General features: G+C 41.9%; 1 protein-coding gene across 1 annotated transcript; it reads left to right on the top strand.

Annotated features, from left to right (window-relative positions):
- Positions 1 to 2543: 2543 nt before the first annotated feature.
- LOC106633620 (zinc finger protein 236) lies at positions 2544 to 22094 on the top strand. Its single transcript, XM_014339620.2, has 4 exons — positions 2544 to 3269; positions 5451 to 6918; positions 14739 to 15037; positions 18070 to 22094. The coding sequence occupies exons 1-4, from the start codon at positions 3044 to 3046 to the stop codon at positions 20175 to 20177; spliced, it is 4101 nt and encodes a 1366-aa protein (XP_014195106.2). The 5' UTR covers positions 2544 to 3043; the 3' UTR covers positions 20178 to 22094.
- The last annotated feature ends 441 nt before the right edge of the window (positions 22095 to 22535 follow it).

Raw genomic sequence — 22535 nt, 5'->3', positions numbered from 1 at the left:
AATAATTTTACATATCTTGTAAAAGACAGCAGGCCACAAATCCATTCAGTGATTGCTATAGGCAAATTGTACTAAAACAGCTTTGCTATTCTTAACAATTCAACTATCCATGCACCTTATGTTTCTTTTTATTTTGCCTGTTCTGTAATTTAATATTCAAGAACACAGACTCATCCTACCTCTGAAATGTTTTGGAGGACATAGGGGAACTTGAAGTAGCCTGCTGTGAACATGAAGGTGCAGACGCTGCCACAGCTGGTGCTCGCATAAATGCAAAACGCTGCCCGCTGGAACCTGCTGTTGGAATTGACTCCATGTCTTCTCCGTGGACTTCATAGTGACCTCTGGGTGTAAGGTCTAATGCGCTGAAAACACCAGAGACCGCACCGGGGAACATAGCCACGTTTGAATCATCCGTGATGTACAGAGTATGCGCGGATACCTGTTTAAGAAAAGTTTCCGTAAATCACGTTGCTCTGCTAACGTGTTACTCCTGTGCACACGGTTAATAGGCTCTAAACGCTTACTTATTAGCTAGTAGCCGGTAAAAGTCAATGAATAACTATTTACACATTAGCACATGTGCACAATTCACATATTAGCACAATGAAGACGGCTAGACATAGTATTAGTAAAAGTAGGCCTACATGAAATCACCAAATGTTAACGTTAGCCGTTCCGCAGTAAGGAAGAACAATAACGTTCATAAAAAAACTGCTGAAAGCAAAGTTTGCGAAGTTTACATATCTACCTGAAAGATGCGACCCAGTTTTTCTGCAGTCATGTCTTCGTCCCGGAGTGTCACTCTCTTAGTTTTCCTAAAAACAACGTAATGGTCCATCCTCTGTTTATTCCAGTGTAACTTTAAGGCCGTCGATCTCTTGTGTGGGGGACGGTGTGCACGCGCCATAAAAAAACGCGCAGAAGAAGTACTTCCCGTTTCAGACATTGAAAATGCGTCTATTTTTTTGTTTTTGCGCTAGTATACTTTCATTATTTGAATCACGAAAGAATCCAAAAAAGCACGTCTAATTTTAAGTGTATGACGGCTATTTGTTACCACCGAATGAAAAAACAAGTTATTTTCGCCCATTTTATTCTTTATCAAAAATTTAAAAAATGAAAATTCTTTTAAATATCGTTTTTTCGTTTTTGTTTCTGAAACGAAACTTCAAATACCGAAAAGTACACGGACCCTGCAGCCACGCTGAGTCTCTATTTCAGCCCACATTGAGAGTTCGGACTTCAAAGTTTTTACATTTTAATTACAGGCCAGTAAATCCAGAGTTATGATAATATATATATAAGCCATGCTTTTTTCTAAATACTGTCGTCACGTTTGTGTGTGTGTGTGTGTGTTTTAAGCGTTTTCTAAGGACAGCGCGAAAACAGTAAAGAAAGAAATAAAGCCACATGTTTCCTATCGGTGGAAAAATGTACCATGTCGACCAATTAAAAAAAAAAGTCAACACGTGGGATTTGGTTGTTTAGGAAGAGGGGAGAGTTTTGTGACGTTTAGTGTGGAGTGTATATTTAGTGTGTTGTGTTGTGCTGTGTAGTTGTTCTGTTGTGTAGTCGTTTTTTTGTTTTGTGTGTCAGTGAGGACGCTAATGAATGTCACTAAGGCACATTTGCAACGTAAACACTGTCACTAAGTAGAAAACCAGCGGAGTGATACACCTCCTGTTGTCAGGCCTGCAGGTTTATCCCTGTGCTGTTCTCCTGTTTTTACTGGCACACAACATTTGTGGGGCATCTTATTGCAACACCTGATTGTTCTCTCATTTTAGTTTTAGTAATATTTTTAAATGGTTGTACAAAATGAAAAAAAAAAAACGGCAGGTCTATTGGCTGCATTTTTAGATAAATTGTTGTTTATGTTTCCAAAATATACATTTTATATTTGCATTTCAAGTTATAAAAATTTACTCAACATGTCTGTGGGGGTTTTTTTACAGTAAAGAAATACTACTAGGATTTTAAGTTCTTTGTGTGATTTCAGATCAGTAATACTAATGCAGTATGTCAGTGAAAAAAACAGCTAAATTCAGTTGAGCTGAAAAGAAAGATACCAAACGAGGCAAGGGGAAAAAAATAAAATGAAACAATATGAGGGTGAAATACAAACGTAAACTCAAAAGGAGTCAAAAATGGCCGGTTGTATTTCAGACCTCAGAGGGTTCATCCAACAAATCATGAAAAATTAGGTTTAAATTTTTGTTCATAACAGTGCAGATTTCTGACATTTTGTGTATTTTAAGCTGTAACAATGTGATTGTTTTCTAACAAAAACAGTGTGAAACTTAAGTTAGACTTGTGTTTGTAAATGAACCGCCCCATGTTGTGTAGCTTTCTGGGTTTTATACTTATTGGGCTACACATTTATTTATTATACAGGCTATACAGTACATAAGATCCAAACTCACATGTTTTATGTAACTAAAGTGTGTAATTATGTGGGCTACAGACAATAATTAAGTTATAGACTATATTTCTATGAAAAACGTGTATACTTACTGCATTTGAATTATTTTAACCATATGTAACCACCTGCATATGTGTTTGGAAAAAAAAAGGCTTTGAGGGTCGTCAGCTGTTCCCTCCACTTTTCAGTCCACTTTAAACGCTTTTTTGGTTCTGAAGAGATGGCGCTGTTTCTGGAGCATGTTCATGCTTCTTCCGCTTTGTGTAACAGAGCTGATAGCACGGTGAGGTGTGTTCACAGGCTGTGTTCCTCATTTACCAACAGTGCACACGCACAAATCTATGTGGAAATCGTGAGCGTGACAATGACGATTCAGCGATATTTACATACTTGGATTTTTTCGATGCTGCTGCGTCACTTTTAAAAAGGTCCAACAGCTTTGTTGTGAGCAGAGCAGCTTTGAGCTGCGTGGGGAGTTTGAAATTCTTTAAAAGGGGCCCACCTTAAAGAACAGGAGGTCTCCATCAGGTTAAAACATGTTTTCATGTCTTTGCTTTTCATGGAAAAACATTCTATAGATTATTTTAAGCTTTCCTATGTGGATTTTTATGGTCACTCATGAGTCAGTCATCTTATAGATGGGAATTAAAATGTGTTTGTTTTGCTGGTGGGACAGATTTTAGGATTTGCATGTACATATTGTTATATTATTATCCAGTGTATTGTTGTGTGTTGTTTCTTCTCTGGTTTAACTTCAAGGTTCTTCTACACACAGGAAATACCTCCATTGTGCAAACAGCCAGTCAGAGGACAGCTGAGATTAAGGTGACTGTGCAGTGTGCAGGTATGTGCATTAAAGTATTTCAGAATCATCACCATGACAATATTAATCTTAAAAATATACATTAAATATACATTAAACTTTTCACTGCTCTGCCGGTATGATATATGTTTGATGCTCCAAGCAGCCCGGAAATCTTAGCAGGTTAAGTCAGAAATTAAAGATGCTTCCGCATCAGGTTAACACAAACCACACAGCCTGATTCTGTGTTCATTTTTTCCAAATAAAGGAATCGGATCGCATATGCTCAGACCAAAGCTGGTGATTCTCGGGGCTCTGGGGTGAAAATGGTCCATATGTTAATGTAAATTGCATTGATCTGCACCAAGTAGATCTATCATCCAGCTGATGTCAGGACCTATCCTAAATAAAATCAGAGTAAAGGAATTAAAATTCCAGTTTTTAAAAGGAGTTGAAAACCTTGTAAATGTAACTAAAACAGAATATGAAGAAAGAACCATTGGGGTCAGAGTTACTGTAGTTACTGTAATACCGGTTTCCACCACAGGGTGGAGCATTGAGTCAGTCTAACTTTCATCTAACAAGCTCACTCATTCAGTACATGTTTTGATTTTCGAAAGCGGCCTCTGAGGAAATGGATCAAAACATATCTCAAAATGCTCCATGCTGTAATGAGGGGTGGGTGATATATCGAATATACTCAATGTATCGCAAGTTTTTCCACGTATGATGGTTAAAAATGACTTAATCGCAATCATCGGGTATAAATTGCCATGGAAATATTAGAGTGTCTGCATGTAACTGACTGTAAGTTTTTACATGCTGCAAATGCAACATTAATCCCCACTCCTAACTGGAAAACCAGTTGGAAAAAATACAGACAGGAAAAAAATTATGGCGACAGCGGGAGTTTCACATGAGTGAGGGAATGAGAGTCGCTGTCATTTGGATTTCATAAGGACGGTGCTGAATAAAATGCGGCAATTTGCAAAACATGCCATAAAAATATTGCCGCAAAAGGTAGCAGTACCACAAATTTATTCTACCAGCTGAAACGTCATCCACTACAAAATTAAGAATGTTTTAAACTCCACATATCAGCGTCTCCCCACACACTAAAGAAAATGTTAAATAAACCAGCTGCAATTACCAATAAATGTTCTTGGTCGCTCTCTAGACTTTTATTTCTGTAATTTGAGGTCATCACATTTTTATTTTACAGTTTTTATATGTTATAAGCACAAAAGAGCACCTTTTTCATCTCAATTGTTTTATTGTCTCGTGAATTTATTGCTTGATGTACTTTTTTGTTTCTATGATCTTTTGCTTGTTAAAGGTCTATTGTTGACCACAGAAAGAGACATAAGGTATGTCCCAATTCGTAGGCCGCATCCTTCAGAGGCCGCATTTGAAGGCCAATTACCTCACGGCCAGGCGACGAAGGCTGTCATAATTTGAAGGCTGCTCCAAATGCGGCCAACAACTGTGTCCTTCATTTCCCCAGATTTTAAGGATGGGTCGGGTCCTTTTTTCAGTGTTTTATTTGTTTCTGAGTAAATCGGTTTAGCTGAGATTAAAGTTATAGTTTTCACACAGCTGAATAAACGTCAAACAGGAAATGGTTAAACAGAAATGTGAGATGGTCGAGAATTTACTCCAATGTCATGTTATATATTAGCGAGCAAGGAGCAGACGGCTGAGTTTATTAAACTCCACCGCGACAGCTGGTGACGCAAATCTGAAAGCTAGACCATCCCATTCAACAGCCTCGCACTTCTGGCTTACTTGGCTTTCAAAGGACCTGGCCCACATAGACCGCGAAGGCCAGGTCCTATGCGGCCTATGAATTGGGACATACCTATACTGTAATGTATAGTCACTTGTGAAAAACCTTTGACTGGTTAAAATAAAATATTTCAATTTATTCACATTTTTTTGTGTTTAAGTAAAAAAAGTAAAAAAATAAAAAAATTTAATTGTCGATTTGAATGAGTATACCAGTGCAATTTTGGGCACTATATGAAAATAGCATTTGTTTTTGGAGGTTATTTAACATATCATGATATATATTGTGTATCGTGATGTAGCCCCCCCCCCCAAAAAAACGTGATATCAGATTTTCCTCATATTGCCCAGCCCTAGCTGCAATAACTCAGCCATCACTAGGTGCATCTCAGGTGTTCTTATCTGATTGATGCTGACAACTGTTGTTTTCCTCCTCAGATCCTCTGCAGTCAGTGACGCTGTACGACCCAAACGACCCCACAGACCAGGATCCCTCCAATCCAGAGGAGCACGATGGCAGCAACGTTTCCTGTCCATCATCACCTCCTTCGCCCTCGCCATCCTACCACCCACCCCTCTCTGAGAGCAGCAATGGAGACCCGGACAGTGACTGGATTGAACATAGGCGGACTCTGAGACCTCTGAGGAGGAAGAAGCGTAACCGTCCGGCGCTCAGTGTCACAAGCAACCGGAGGCGCTCGAGTCTGGCTCAGAGCTTCAGCTGCCACGTGTGTGACCGGGCACTGCAAGGGAAAGGCTTCCTACTCAAACACGTCCTGCACACCTGTGCCAGCAATCCAGACTTTCGCTGCGGTTATTGTGGGGAGTGCCTGGACTCTGCCGATGGCCTGAAGGCTCACCTGCAGATGCACCAGGACAAAAGCAAAACATGCTCCTTCTGCGGGAAAACCTTCCATTCCATCCTGGCGCAGGAAATGCATGTGCGGTTGCACACAGGAGAGAAACCGTACAGCTGCAACTTCTGCGGCAAGAAGTTCAGTCAGAAGGGCAACCTGACGTCACACCTGCGTGTCCACGCAGAAGAGAAAGCCTTCAAATGTAAAGAGTGCAGCCGTGCCTTCTGTCACATGAGCTCTTTGGAGCGCCACATGGAGGAGCACAGGAGCTCAGCAGTGCACACCTGCAGTGTCTGCAGTGAGGAGTTCAGTAAACGGAACAGTCTGCGGCAACACATGGCAACTCATCAGAAGAACGACAGCCTCAGAATTAAGACGAACCGCACTTCAATACCGTCCTTCCGCTGCAAAGTTTGCAGTGACACCTTTGATAGGAAGACCCTGTTAGTGAAACACGTGGCGACTCACCTGCAAGACACGGACTGCCGCTGTGGACTCTGCGGACACCATTATGAGTCCTCTGACAGCCTTGCTGCCCACCTGCGCTCTCACCGCGAGGCTGGCGGCACCTGCAGCATCTGCGGGAAGTGCTTCCCGGGACAATCGGCGCTGCAGATGCACCTGAGGATCCACACTGGGGAGAAACCCTACAGCTGCAGCTTCTGTGGGAAGGCTTTCAACCAGAGTGGCAACCTGAAGACACACCTGAAAATCCACACGGGTGAGCGGGCGTTCTCCTGCAGCCTGTGTGGGAAAGGCTTCACCCAAAAACAGACCCTGGACACACATGTCCGCTTTCACAACAAGGAGCGCCGCTTCCTGTGCCAGGTATGCGGGAAGGGCTTCATGCAGGATGTGGACCTTAAGAGACATATGCTGATCCATACCGGGGAGAAACCATACACCTGTAGGGTCTGTGGGAAAAGTTTCCAGGCCAAACGCTCGCTTAATGGGCACCTTAAAGTGCATTTAGCTGGCCAGGAGGACTCGAGGCCAGAGCCGCAGAGGACAGCAGAGGACAGCTTCTACTTAGGATTCACGCAGTTGTAGTACCACAGCACCTCCCCATTATTCATAATAGCACAGAACACTACAGTTGACAGGAAGTGTCAAAAGTGACAGGAAGTGACAAAATGGAATCTCTATAAAGTTGGTCATGTTTTCATAATGGTAGTTGTATCACCTTCACTGACTGTACTCCTTTCGTCTCCATCTGTCTCCCTCTCATTCACACACATGCATTCTGTTTTCCTCTTACTGGCTCCTCTTTTCTCCAGAGCATACCTCCACCTCTCCATGCTCTCCTCCACCTACTCACTACAGATCACGGCGTCATCTGTAAACATCGCAGTCCACAGACCTTATCTCTCAGTCGGTCCTTCACCACAGTAAACAAGAGGGGCTCAGAGCAAAGCTGATGTAATCCCACCTCTACCTTGAACTAGAGCAGGGCGATATGGCCAAAAGTATTTATCACGATATATATTTGAAAATTTGCGATAACGATATAACTGACGATATAATTGATGCGAGACAAAATACAACTCCACAACATTACTAGCGCACAAAGACAACCTTCCATTTATTTTCACTTAAATAAGAAGCTGGTTTTTATGTACATTAAAGCTTTATAAAAATGTAACAGTGCAAATGCTAATTCCTTGCTGAAAGTTTAACCAAAAGGCATTTCCAGTAGAAATGGGCTGACATATCCTGAGCATAACCATGTATAATATCCACTGAAGTTAAAAAGAGGTGCTTTGCAAAATTAAACTGCAGTGTGCAGTACGTATTTTTCGGACCATAAGGTGCACGGGATTATAAGGCACATTAAGCGAAACAAAGCAGTCAGATAAATCAAACTTTATTAAACTCATTCTTCTTGCTTCCTCCACTTCTGTACCATTGATTCATTAATGTTGAATTCTCTGGCAGCTGCTCTATTCCCATGTTGTTGCAGTATATTAATGACTAACCTCGTATTGTGGATGGATTATCTCAGTTGTTCTCCTGACTGAAGTTTGGTCCGTTTACAGCATCCTGCCATGCGATTGCATTTGTCTCTAACCATAGGAACCTTCACAGTTAACTTTTATAAGTGGAAAAGTGTTAGTGTTCGTCCTCCAGCTTCACTGTTTATGTTATGCTAACATAGCTGTGTCGCTAGCGATCACGTAGCACATCATTATATACCAGCTAGCCCAACTTCAGTAACCCTACAAACGTCACTGCTGTTTAGTTTCCTGTCTTCATTTATGTTGGAAGTGATAGCAGAGCTGTACGTTTGAATTTTTTCAGAAATCTCTCAGTCAGAACATGCTATATCATGTCTTAGGTAACTAGCGAAACTAGCGAGCTAACTTCCGCTAGCTTCCTGCTAACTTCTAACTCTGTTAAATGTAATAAATTTTGTTTTCATGGATGCCTGGAAGTTAAACTTCATAGTTACACCTGGTAAAGCAGCAATGCTGATCGTTTTATTAAAGATGAAAGAATTTAGACAGTTTTTAACCTCAGTGATGCTGCAGTGTTCGTTTGACCTGAAGCATACGGAGTTTAGGACCCAGATTACTCCCAGATTTAAGAGCATCTTAGTCCGACAAATACGACAATAACGACGGCCGCTTGCATGTTCTGCAAAAAAATGTGCTTTGTCGTGTATCTGACGGACAAACACCAAACCAGTTCCACATCACTGAAGTTGCACCATTTTTACAAACCAATTCTGGTTCATCTGTTTCACTCAACAATCGGCCATGTGCGTATGAAAACAAAGGCACTGCGCATGCGCGTTTTACTCACCATTCTATCGCGATATTTCATTTTCCTATCGTTGCCTAACATTATACCGGTATTACCGTGAACGGTATAATATGGCCCAGCCCTACCTTGAACCACCCTGTCACTCCTACCACTCAATTCACCACTGTCTCTGTCCTCATACATGTCCTGCACCACCATCACAGACTTCTCTGCCACTCCTTACTTACCGCAGTTCCTCTCTGAACTGCTAATCATCTGATCCCTCTGACCCACAAAGACACAGTGAAGCTCCTTTTGACCTTCTTTAAACTTCCTCATCAACACTCTCAAGGCAAACATCACATTCACTAACTGTCATCCTTTCTCATTTTCTTCATTCATCATCTCCTCCATGTACTGCTTACATCACATCACACCCTCTTCACTTGTTATTACATTTCAGTCCTTGAAACAGCTTGGTCTCTATGTCTAGCCAGTCTCCTTCCTTGGTGTCAAGTCTCACATACAGGTCACAATAAGCTTTTTCTACCATTGCTGTCCACTGAGCCTGTGTACTTCTGTCTACTTTTTTCAATCATCCCACTTTTTCTTTGCTAACCTCTCCTGTAGTTCCTCATTCCTCCACTAAGTCTCCTTGTCCTCTTTCCTCTCACTACTCAGTCCTCTGTTAACTCTACCTGCCACCGAAAGCTTGTTTCACCTCCTCCGTGAACTCTGTACAACATTTATTTTTCTACAACTTCCACCATTTAATCTTTGCCTCTACCTTTGTTCAATTCTACTGCTTTTTTTTTCAAACTTTATTTTTTTTCTTTAGAAATACACAGTGCATCTTGCTCCTTTATACATGCGCATATATATACACACATACTGTACACATACACCCACACCTACATACATATACACACACCTTCAAATACCTACATACATACAAACTTTGCATATTGTTGTATGTGTCTACACAAGTGCCCATTCAGCACAAAATGGAGAAAAGTCCAGTTGAGCACTAAACAAGGTCCTGGAAATAAAGTTAAATGAAAAGAGATTGAGATGGGAAAATCATTTTGTATGACCATATCTTTGAAATTTTTCTTTACAGAGTCTTAGAGAAAAGGTAAATGTTTTCCATTTCAAAAATATCTTTTACCTTTTTAATCGTCGTTTTCTCTCTCCAATAAGATTTAATAGCAGGACAGGTCCAGAATATGTGATAGTGATCAGCCATGGTGTTGCCACATTGTCCCCAGCAGTTACTAGATTCAGGTTTGCTATTCTGAAGTGGTTTATTTTTAGGGTTAATGAAAAATCTAATGTTATTCTTCCAGGAATATTCCCTCCAAAGAGGGGACCTTGACGTGCTATTGTTTGTCTTCTTTCTCCCATTTGGTCTTAACATATTGGGTGTAGTGCTTCCTGAATGATTGTAAATATGAATACAGTTTAGAGATCAGCCTTTTATGTACTTTACCTTTCTAGGTGTTCACAAATATGTCAATGAGGCACCCACTCCCTTACAACTTTATTATTTTTAGTGTACACGTGTTTTTCCTGTAGGCTTATATCACCCAATAAAGACTGTAAAACCTGTCTAATTGGATAAGTACTGAAGCTGTAATCGTAATTGTCCTCCAGGTTAGGTAAAGACAATCTACCTTGGTCTTTTGGTAACTGTAGAGTCTCAAGTTGTACCCTGGTTTTTATCTCGCCAAATAAGTTGTGAGATCATTCTTTTCCACTCATTAAGTTGTTTTGGGGGAATTTCAATTGGCAGGGACTGAAAAAGAAACAACACACGGGGTAAAATTGTGAAGAAAAAAATGATCACAATTTCTATTCTGCCATACAGACAAACTGTCAAAGGTGCCCATCTTCCTGAGTCCACTTTTATATTTTGTGTGATAGCGTTATAATTTAAGTTATAAATTTTTGTCAAATCCTTTGTTATGGTGACTCCAAGATACGTCAGTTTGTTAGTATTCCATTTGAAATTATGCATTTTACGTATGTTTTCTTTTGGTACATAGATGCAAGTTAGAGTTTGGGTTTTTTGTATATTTAATTTGCAACCTGAGTATTGGCTAAATTGTTTAAGACGAGTCATCAATTTAGGGAGGCTAGAGTCCGGATTGGACAAGGTCAAAAGTACATCATCTGCATATAAGCATATTTTATACTCCACTCCTCGATTTCCTTGTCTTCTCTAATCCATTGAACCAGGGCTCTATAAAGAGTACAGACAAAGTAAAGTTCAGGGGACACCCCTGAAGACATCCTCTCTCAAGCGTAATAATCCTAGACAGATTTCCATTATTTTTTATCTGGGCAGTTGGACGACTGTACAGCAATTTCAAACAACGTATGATCTGTTCTTTGAATTCAAATTGTTTTAGTACTAAGAGATTCAGGATTTTGATTTTTTGATAAGTTTGAGGAGTCCAAGGTAGGGTGTAATTGTACATTTCAGTCTCCACCACATATCAGAACACCTGATGTCTCTGTAGCAACTAAATCAAACATGGTCCTTAATAATGATTTGTGTTGTCCAGGAGGTCTGTAGATGTTAAGTAGCATCACTACTTTAGAGTCTAGAATTCCTTTTACCAAAATATATAGTCCTTCCTCAGCTGGAAGGAATTTGTTTTAAAATTAGAATTGCAACTCCCCTATTGGGTCCCTTTGTGTTTGATAAATAAAATATGTATTTCAATCTGGGGTGTTTAGGTTTTTGTGCCCTTTTTTGGTAAAGCGGGTCTCCTGCCAAAGAATTATATGATGGTTTTCCTCTTTCATTCCAGCAATAAGTTTACATCTTTTAACTGGGTTTTGTAACTCATTGACATTAAGTGTTAGTAACCTATACTGCTGAAAGGACATGCCTTGTATAAGAAACAGCATTTACATTGTAACCCTTGGGTGACCAAAAACACAACACACATCTGACAAAACTTGGAACTTTAACTGAAACAGAACAAATGAGAGAATGGTGGTTTCTACTCAAAATCAGAATTTCCCAAAAACCTTTTGGAGAGGAAAGCTCTTGCATTACGAGGGGCCTCTCCTCGGTAAGGTTATGAATAATCAAAGTATTACAAAGTAGTTAGTAGTCAAAATAAACAGGAAAACAAGCTCCCAGAACAGTGGCTTATTCTCCAAGTTCTCTAAGGCAGACATTTGTAACTTCCAGTGTAAAATTAAACTGAAATGGTTACACTAAATTATATTTAGTGTTGTTAAACTAAAGTGTCAAGCCTTACCCAGGGAAAGTCAAATCGACAGAGAAACTGAATATCTCTGGATTCTGTGGATTGGGTCTCTTCTCCTGTGAAGCTCCCAGAACCTTCCTCCTCTTCAGATTCTCTGTGGCCTCTGCTGGCTGTAATAAGTTACGGTGCCATCGCTGAAGAAGACACGGAGCAAATTTCTTATTCTTTAAGGACTTTCCTGTTGGGTGCGTAAGCCCTTCTTTTCCATTCATTTTCCAAGCAGACTGGAGCACCAGTTCTCTTAATTCTGTGTTCTAGAAAGTAAGTTATTGACCGGGGCTGGCATTCGGTGGTGGCTTCGGGCCGAGAGCTCTGTGACTTCTTTGCATTCACAGCTCCGTATCACTTAGGGACAACTCCAATTTAATAAACGTTTCTAAAAAACTCCCATAGTTTGTCTCTTACAGTGTCTTCAGGAATTCCGTATACACAAATGTTGTAGCTATATTTTTCCCAATTTGTGTTTTCACCTCCTTTTTTCCCACTTTTTTCCTCCATGAAATCTGTAACAGTCAGTTTAAAGATTAGTTGATTCAAATAAAATGTCAGATATCTTCCATTTGAATCTTCTCAGCTCTGAGCACTCCTCCTCCTTTAAGTGACATGTATTTTCCCTCAAGGTGCCACAATTGGTTTTTGCTTCAGCAGCTGGTGGAGAGTCCGCTGACATGAGTGTGAAGGTTGTCTGTCTCTCTGCATTAGCCTTGCGTCAGCCTGGTTACCTGTTCAGGTGTGCCCTTCTTCTCACCCTGTGGCAGCTGGGATAGGCTCCAGCCCCACAGCCCGGAGTGGGATCAATTCTAGTTATGATTTTTGGTTTAACCTTCAATATTTAACCATTGCCCTAAACTCGCGACAATCTGCTTTAACTTTGGAGAGAACTGAGCATTTTAAATTTTGTATGTTTTTATACAACCTTATTTCCAAAAAGTCCTGTAAATGAAATTTAGGGATATGTGAAACTGAAAGCTGAAAAGATCCATTTATGCGTATGATATTAATGGTTTCTATTTTTAAAGGTCGACTCATTGTGATTTTAAAAAAGAGAACAGGGAGTATGTAAACAGAGTGCCGTTTCCCTTCAGTTATCTGTGGAGCTGAGCAGAGCACTGAGGTGGTAACATTGATTTGACATTGACTTTGTTGCATCAGTAAAATCTTTGCAGCACGTTCATGCCTCCAGCAGGTCAGGAGAGTCTGAAGGGAACCCAGTGCTGTCGCTCTGAAGTCATTTGAAGAAGGAAAAACATGATGTTTGAAGAACACCACAGGTGACCTGAGTTTGTTCAAACTGATCCACAGTCTTTGTGGCTTCAAGTTGTTTTTTTTTGCTGATTTAAAAAAAAAAATTTTTTATGTTGGAGTGATGAGTAATCAGAAGGATTTAATAAGTTTCAAGACTTTTATTGTCAAATAAATGTGTGTGAAGAGTCAGTGTACAGTGCTGACCTTTCTTCTGTGGATTGGTTCTAGTTGAGGTTCGCAAAGAGGAGGCCTGGCCTCGGTCAGCAAACTGTTTACAAGCCACTGAGAGAGAGCATGTGCAGCTTCTCTCTGTGAGCAGGTGACGCTTGACTCTTCAGTCTGATAAAAGGGAGAGAGACTGAAAAACATGCAGCTCAAAGCTGAAACTAAGTGTCACACTGAGTCTGTGTGCATCTGTTTAAACACAGATGCTGTTTCACATCATGCTGTGTGTGTGTGTGTGTGTGTGTGTGTGTGTGTGTGTGTGTGTGTGTGTGTGTGTGTGTGTGTGTCTGAGACTGAGAGTGAGATGATGTGTGGTGTGTTAATGTTTCAACCAAGGTGATGGCCTCAGAGTATTTAAAGATGAAATTATTCCAATTGTGGAGGTAAACAGACGACATGAGAGCTCTCGATTAACACTCCTCGTTTATTACTCATCACCACACAACTGAATACTTTTCCCTCCAAAACACAGCAACAACACTTCCTGAGAACTGGGTGTGAGTGGAGCCCTCCAGTGGTCCACCACACAATGATGATAGCACGTGACATCCTCATCTCTGTTCTTTAGTGTGGTTTAAATATTGGAGTTTCCAAAATACTAGCTCAGAGTACTTCCTGTCTGTACAGTTGCTTCCTTCACTCAGATGACCTTCATCTTCTGTTCTGAGGAACATATTAATGCGAGAACATAACTGTGAGTGTCTCAGAGTAATCACATTACTGTTACTATTACTCTGACCTCATAACCCGAGTTATCCCCCCGCAGGGATAAAGTTTTCCTCTTTGGTTTGGCTTTAAATCCATCATTGTGACAGGAAAGGAAGACTTGATTATGCTTTCTGTTCATGTTTAACACACAAAACGGACCTCCAGGTAAAGAAGTGGCTTTGATGATGAGCTGGAGATTTTATAACCAGAAGAGGAAACTGAAGTCCTCACAGCTGAAAATTCATTTTTCTATGCCTCTAAACTGGTGTGTGTGTGTGTGTGTGTGTGTGTGTATAAAATTTTATTTTTAAACAAATCAAAGAAAACAGAAAAATAAATACAACAGATATAGTAGAAAAACAAGTATAAGAAACCAAATACAGGCTGATATTTCGGATCTAACTTCTCATCTCCTGTGCGTTTGTTTCTTGCTTTGGTACTTTTACCCAAATTTTGATTGACAGCAGAGGTCTAGACAGTTAAACACAGGGTTCACACTTAAAGCAGCTCAGCTGGTACATTTATCCGCCTTAATATAAAAACACTCGGTCTCTCTCACGAAGCGATGCGTCCTCCACTCCAGCAGGGTCGTGCTCTGGCTCGTCGATACTGAGCATAGCAGGTTTTCGGGCTGTTTACCTTCCTGTGGCCGCAGAGCTCTGATGCGGGATGTCTCTGACAGAATCCCCACCAAGCTGCTGCGGCCTCCGGGCTTTGGCGGAATCTGTGTCAGAGCTGCTGGCACGGGTTGCGGAGGAGGTTCTGGGCGCGTTGGAGACGCAGAGCGGCGGTTCTGGGTCCTCCGGAGGACCCGGCGGTCTGCTGCGGCCGCTGCTCGCCGAGCGGCTCGCGGCGGCAGCGCAGCAGATCGTCGGGCTGCTGGAGCGGGAGGTGGAGGAGTCCCGACGGCAGCTGCGGCGGCTGGAGGCGCTGCTGAGCCCGGTGGTCCTGCTGAACCGGACAGGTGAGCTCCGTGTCTGCTGCCGTGGCTCTCCGGGCAAACAGGACCGGAGCTGTTCAATCAGAAATCGATATTGATCGGGAAGAGGTGACATCACAAGAGCATTACTGTAGTTCAGGAACAGCACCGGAGAGTAAAAGGAAAAGGGCGGCTTATGAGTCTCACACATGGCAGTTTCTTCATGAACTGTTTAAAAGAGTCATTATCTCGTAGAAAACCTCAAAGTCTGACTGCTCAGGAACCAATCCTTGTAATGCCACTGGGCAGCTACTTTAAAACACCAACTTTATTAAAACAAAACAAAACAGAAAGTTCGAAAGCTTTTTTTCCTTGCTGGCTATTCTCCTACTGCACATACTCAGAGGAACATCATAGCTTTATACAGGCTGCAGAGCAGAGACAGTAGGTACCATGATGGCGGCTGCTGGTTTGGCATAACCTGCTCTCAAGCCTTCAGATCAGGTCTCTGTACTCAAGAAACCATATGTGAGATGGAGAGGCAAGTCTGACTGAAACTATTTTCTCACTGGCTAATAAGCAAGTCTTAGAAATGCCATGGCGCAAATGTACAAAAACCACGTTGTTTTACAAAGGCTTCTTCTGAGGTCTTATAGCCAGGTAGTCAATAACCACGTCAGGTTAACCTGACACGTGGTTAGGATCAGGATAAAAACGTCTCAATCTCACAGATCTACAGACTGGTCTGAGACCGTCTAGCAACCATAGGATGTGAAAGGTTGCTGGTTACTTCCCTGTGATTTCTTTGTTTGCTAAAACATTGCTGCTTCATAGTTTGAATGGAAGTGATGGATTTGCGTGTAAACACTGTTAATTGCACAGCAACTGTTGGTTGCTATGTGTCCTATATGGTGGACAAGTCTTTAGCACATGTGCATAACATGATGTGAAAATCATTCAGGTGGCGGGCAGCATGAACACCCAAGTTTGTAAATGTGATAACCTGAGAACAAGGTCACCTAGAACTTTCAAACTGATACCATAAGCCTATCTGCTAAATAATAATAATAATAATATAATAATTTTTCTTTTCTCATAAATTTAAGGCTTTCACTTCACCTCATCCACCTTTTTCGTTACTGTCTTTAACTTCTGTGGTCTTGGCACACTGTAGTACTAGTATGAATTTCGCTTTGTTCAGCAACAGCAACATGAAAATTAGAGAGAGCCAGTGAGAGCTGTGATTGGCCTGTTAACACGTGCTGCAGTTTAAACAGATGTGTTTAATGTGAAACAAAAAACTAATATCTGCTTTCTGTGATAACATTTTGTTGGCGATCGACTGTGGTAAATATGCATTGCTTGTTTAGTTGAATCTGACTGCTGCATTTGACACGATGGATCATGATTGTGCTGATCTCTGGTAAGGTTGGGCGATTGGACAAATATATCGACTACTGACAACAGGGCAGCCTATTGTCGAAAGTTTTTACAAGGGCCATTTATTTATTTATTTGTCCATGAGTAAGTTTGCTAATAGTGTCGGTTAAAGCTAACAGGCAGTCAACAGAAATAAATAATAGCGTTGTTTTAACAGCACCCTCCTTTAACTGCGAACAAATGCACCCTCCTCAGAGTGCGCCCAAATGCAGCAGCGATTCATTTATTCAAACTCATAACAGAAAGAAAGAACCGCAGTAGCCTATGTTCAGGAAAGAAAAGCATTTTATTTAATTAAAAAAACACAATGGTCGGGAAGGAAACAAAGAGAAACTGGCCTCTTTTTTTCCATTATAACTGTGTTTACAGGCCGTTCCAGTGTTTATCTGTCTTACACACTCGACCAAACAACAGATAAGTTAAAAATCAAAATGTCTCTTCCAGCGAACATAAAAAAAAAAATCCCCAATGTAAAGTTTAGTCTTTTGTGCGATTCGGCGCATCTCAAATAAATAAATAAATGAATGAATAATCCAAAAAAGTAGCTATATTAATGCTGAAACAAAGAAGAAAAGAAGGTAAAATATTCCCTCCAAACAAAACTTATAAATTCTTTGACAGGAAAACAAGCATTTTTACTTTATCCGGTTTTAGTAGTGTGCGCAGGTGGTTAACAATATTACCAGCAGTGTTGAAGATGCGTTCTGAAGGTGTGCTTGTGGCTGGTATACGCAGATATTTCCGTGCCATGTGTGACATCAATAGGAAATGTTTTTTATGAATTTTCCACCAAACCAGTGGATCGTCTTCTCTGTCTACGACCTCCTCGGTGAGGTAACAGTCCATTTCTATCTGCGCCTTCTCCTGCAGTGTGCAAGTTGGCAATTAGTTCGTCCATGTTTGGACGACTTCTGTGTTCTAAACGGGCAAATCAGTCCGTGCATTGTTACATCACTCTGCCCATCGAAAAGTCTGTGCATCCATGAATCTCTATCATCGGTTATTGGACTGACGATTGTCGGTTGGAAAATTTTTACATATCGCCCAACCTTATTCTCTGGACTACAACACTGTGTGGGAATTTCCGGCTTGGCACTTTTGTGGATAAAATCATATCTTTCTAACAGGAACTTTTGTTTTGAGTTGGGTTCTGCTTCATCATCTGTGGCCCCTTTACAATGGGGGGTATCGCAGGGCTCTAATCTTGGGCCAGTACTGTTTTCATTGTTTCTCCTGCCACTGGGTACGATTTTTCAGAAAACACGATATTTAATTTCATCTATATGCTGACGTTTGCCAGCTTTATCTACCTTTCAATCACTCTGATATCTCCTCAATTGGACTCCTGCTTGTTTGTCTTAGTGATTTGAAGTCATGGATGGCTCCAAAAAATGCATCTAAAAATAAAAATCTAAAAATATTTCTGCTGTGCAGCCCTTTGATCGGCCATGTGTTGTTTTTAAAGTGCTATATAAATAAATTATGAATGGAGCTACAGATGTGTGCTGCTTTCAGGTGCTAGTGGAAACACTGAACATCTGTATTTCATGTTGTTTCACTGTTACTTTCTGTGTCTTTCATGCCGCAATTGCTTTTATGAACTGTTGACGTTTTTTTCTTTATTTTTTTTCTTTCAGACACATCTGCTCTTTGTAAGGTCGCTGCTAATGAAAGTCTCTGCCCACAGGCAAACTCCATCCACATGCCTTCACCTCTGCCCAGCCCTGCCTCCTCAGACATCACCTGTGCAGCTAAAAGTGATGACCACTGGAGAGGCAGCCAAAAGTCACTCTGCATTAAAGGGACAGATAGGAGAACCACAGAAAGCAAGTCCAGTGGGCAGAGACAGCGGACAGCATTGTTGGCGCGCCCGACAAATCAGCCTTGTGTCCTCTGTGGAAAGATTTTCCGCCATCGAGGGAATCTGTTGAAACATGTGAAATTGCACTCAGACTCCCCCGAGCATCTCTGCGGGGTCTGCAAGCAGCGCTTTGAGTCATCAGACAGTTTGTCAGACCATCTGAGATCTCACATGGAAACCGTGAGTGGTGGAGGCGGGACCTGCGGGGTCTGCGGGAAAATGTTTCAGAACATGGAGACACACATGAGAAGCCACACTGGAGTTAAACCTTTCAGCTGCGTGCTCTGCCAGAAGAGCTTTCCCCGATCCGGAGCATTGAGGCGCCACAAAAAGATTCACAGCAGAAGGAGCACTGACCCTTGCCCCGTCTGTGGACTCAGCTTTGCTCAGAGTGAACTTCTCCAAGAGCACCTGAAGATCCACGAGCACGGTGGAGACCAAAATGAGAAAGACAGCGGGAGTGAGGACAGTCAGCCGGACTCACTGAAGCCAAAGCGGGAGGGACCAATGCCAGATCTGAAGTCGGCAGTGCTCTACTGCAGAGTCTGTGGTGATTCGTTCCACAGTCAAGGCTTCCTTAGGAAACATGCCCAAATGCACTGCAGGGAGTCAAAGAGCATGTGTGGCATCTGCGGACAGCAGCTCGACTCGCCAGATGTTCTTCTAACACATTTGCAGTCACACAGAGAGACTGGTGGGACCTGTGGTGTCTGCGGAAAGACTTTCCAGAACATGGAGACGCACATGAGGAGCCACACGGGCCTCAAACCGTACCACTGCTTGGTCTGTGGCAAACACTTTCCCCGGCCAGGTGCGCTTAGGCGCCACAATAAGATCCACAGTGGTGAGCGCCCGCATGATTGCAACCGCTGTGGCAAGACCTTCATAGAGAGCAGCGCTTTGAAAACTCACAGAAAGAGTCACTCATTAGAGGGTCAAGATGGCGAGTCACCGGCGCACTCTCAGACCAGGACATCTGACATAGAGAATGCCAGAATGCCGCCACGCTGTAAAGTTTGCGGTGAGTCTTTTCACAGTAAAGTAAGTTTGAGAAAACATGCCAAAAATCACTCGGCAGAGTCTGTCTGTGGGGTCTGCGGTGAAAGTATGCCACCATCAAAAACGCTCACAGAGCACCTGCAGAGTCACAGAGACGCCGGCAAAATCTGTCACGTATGCGGGAAAACCTATCAGAACATTGAGACTCACATGAGGAGTCACACCGGCATCAAACCGTACCACTGCAGTGTCTGTGGGAAGTCCTTTCCGCGGTCTGGTGCTCTGCGGCGCCACAAGAGAATCCACAGTGGGGAGCGACCATATATCTGCGAGTTCTGTGGCAAGACGTTCATTGATAACGGCGCTCTCACCTTGCACATCAGGAACCACACCAGAGACAAACCATCCAACCGCATCTCTTGCGAGACATGCGGGAAGAGCCTCGCCTCCATCCACGTCCTTGAGGTTCACAGGAGGATCCACACAGGCGAGAAACCCTTCCAGTGCTGCATCTGCGGGAAAGCCTTCAGGCAGGTGGGAGGGCTGAATGCCCACAAGCTGACACACACAGGTGAGAAGCCATTCAGCTGCAGCCTGTGCACTAAGAGCTTCAGCACCAAAGGTTACCTGGAGACACACCTCCGCTTCCACAGGAAGGAACGCGCGTTTAGCTGCCACCTGTGCTGGAAGGCCTTCGTCACCAAGAATGACCTGAAAAAGCACCTGCTGACGCACAGTGGGGAGAAGCCATACAGCTGCCGGCTCTGCGGCAAGAGCTACCAGGAAAAGCGCTCCCGGGACGTGCACATGAAGGTCCACGCAGACGCCAGTGACGACCCAATCACGGAGCAGGACACTTTGCAGCCACAGCTGCTGCAGCTGTAGAGACCAGTCCAGACCAGTTTGTACTGGTTTTACTAACTGATCGGAGACAGAAAATATTTTCACAAGACCAAATAAAATCTTCCTGAATATGTATGTTTTTTGGTGTTTGCAATAAAAAAAAAAAGCTCCTGCAGGGCTTCGAAAACAGAGGGCCCTGAAAGGATCCAGTTCTTTAACCCAGGATTGTTTATTCTAAGTTCCACTGAGTCCTGAGTTCCTGGTAATGTGCTAAAATAATCCTGGGGTGAATGAGTCAACTACTTTCATTAAGAGTTTTTAGCTAATGAGCTCAAAACATGTTTGAGACCACAGGACACATTTCTGATTTTTTCCAGCATTTTACTCTTCCCAAAACATTTAAACATTCAGAAATAAATAATTTGGTTTGATAAAATGTTCTCATAAGAAAATTAAAAACTACAGAAATTTAAAGGTGCACAATTTAAATGAAAAATAAAAATTTAGTTCGTAAAACAAAATTATATTTTTTAATTTCATTTTCCAGTTTTCCTCCTATTGAAGCTACTGAGTACAAAGTTCTTCAGTTATTACATTAACAGTAGCCAGTGCTGTTCATTATTGTAGCAGTGGGGTGAATTTAAAACCTTTATATCAAACTGCTGCCATGTTTTGTTGGTTTCATGGCTCAGTCTGACTACTTTGATTGATGTAATGTAGTGACCTCAGAGAAGAGCAGCAGAATGAGTGTGTACATGACAAATGGTTTTGCTGTCCGTTAAAAACTGCAAACACGAGTAAACCAGAAACACTTTCTCATGTCTGTTTTTTTTTTTAAATTGGAAATTTGAAGACCAACAAAAGGAAGTAAAACAACATCATTAAAACTTGTCCAGTGCTTTTCTGTTAATACTCACTCAGTTACTGCTGTAAAAGTACCTCTGACCTCGACTTTTACTGCACTGGAGTTACTGTTTTTTGGGGATGACTGCCACCATCACTAAATATCAGGTTCATCCTGGGTCTCCAGAGCTCCTCAGGGACTTGGACCAGAATCTGCTGGTGATTTGAGTTTAGCTCAGAGAAACACAGGTACGGACCAATGACTGTAGAAACACGGACCCATATCAGATACCCTGCCTTCGGTCTGATCATAGTATCTGTAGAACATCAGCAATGAGAAACCTGGTGGTGACCTTCAGAATGAGGATCTTCATTTCAGTCTGAGAGGAGATCTGCAGCTTTGCAGCTCTAACCTGAGCTGATGAGTTGTCTCGTCCCTGCCAGCAGCCAGTGAAGGAGTCTGCTCTTGTCTCAGGGCGTACTTACATTTCTTTGCTTCTGCTCACCTTTAGAGCTTTCTGCTCTTATATAGCTGTGGACTCCAGTCTGGCTGCTACTGTTCATTGTGTGAAAGTGCGTTTGAGTAGTCCATGTTTCTGATGAAGTTTCCTCACTGAGAGACATGACCCTGTCTGTGTATCTGTGTGGGAGCCATAATCAGAGCAGTTCCAGTTTCCAAACACTAAGGAAAGGAGTTCCTTTATTGTTTCCTTTAGCAAAGGCCACACTGGAGCATCCTTTGTGAAGAGGGAGGAGCTGAGATAGGTGATGCAATTTTACTGCAGTCATAGGAATTCTAAGCAGAGCAGAACACAGCAGGTGAATATAAGAAAATAAGATGGATTAAATTTTATAGGCTAACAGACAGAATAACTAAGTGAGACAAATTACTGTGATGTGTTCAGTCACAGCATGATGTACTTATAATGTGCTGTAATTTATTTACAAAGACAGAGCCACTTCCCTTCAGTAATAACTGCAATCTACCAAGAGCAGAACACTAGTCTCTATATTAGTTGTTAAAAAAAAATTAAATGTTGTAAACTGTTTCACCATAAACCTGAAATCTGTGTGAACAGCTGGCCTCCACAATGTATAAAAAAACATTTACTGTCAGATCACAAGCTGTCACAGTTAATGTTACTTTGCCACACCACGTTTTTAGTTTTTTTATAGCACACTGCAACATTCAGACAATAATCTAACACATTGACATTCATTCATTCATTAAAAGATGGATTTTCTCCATTTATCTGTTACAGATTCAGTAGGGAAAAGTGCCCCTCAGAGTTCAGTTCATTTCTGCACTGTTTCAGTAAAATACAGTATTACTGGGGAGCAGCATGCCTCTAACACAGCATGAAAACTGAGTGAAGACGTTTGTGACAGTTTTGGTAACGAGCTCACAGCTTTGAGCCAATTACGCACTTGTTCTCAAGACATGTCCCCCTCATAAACCTTCCTAGTAGCAGCTATCACAACCACAACAGGCAGAAGAAGTTTTTTTCTGCGTTAGATTTCATGCAGTTCGCAGTAAATTGTGTACCACAGACTTTA

This window comes from Haplochromis burtoni, unplaced genomic scaffold (genome assembly GCF_018398535.1).
Source record: "Haplochromis burtoni strain Fernald_Lab_line unplaced genomic scaffold, NCSU_Asbu1 Contig_299, whole genome shotgun sequence".
Taxonomy (NCBI): domain Eukaryota; kingdom Metazoa; phylum Chordata; class Actinopteri; order Cichliformes; family Cichlidae; genus Haplochromis; species Haplochromis burtoni.
Note: the sequence above shows the minus strand (reverse complement) of the source record. Positions and strands in the feature narration are given on the sequence as shown.

Excerpts from the sequence above, each read along its gene's own strand:
- LOC106633620 (XM_014339620.2), top strand. The coding sequence starts at position 3,044 with ATGAGTCAGTCATCTTATAGATGGGAATTAAAATGTGTTTGTTTTGCT. Across the intron at positions 3,270-5,450 it reads GGTGACTGTGCAGTGTGCAG|ATCCTCTGCAGTCAGTGACG; the intron begins GTATGTGCATTA and ends TTTCCTCCTCAG. Across the intron at positions 15,038-18,069 it reads GGTCCTGCTGAACCGGACAG|ACACATCTGCTCTTTGTAAG; the intron begins GTGAGCTCCGTG and ends TTTTTCTTTCAG.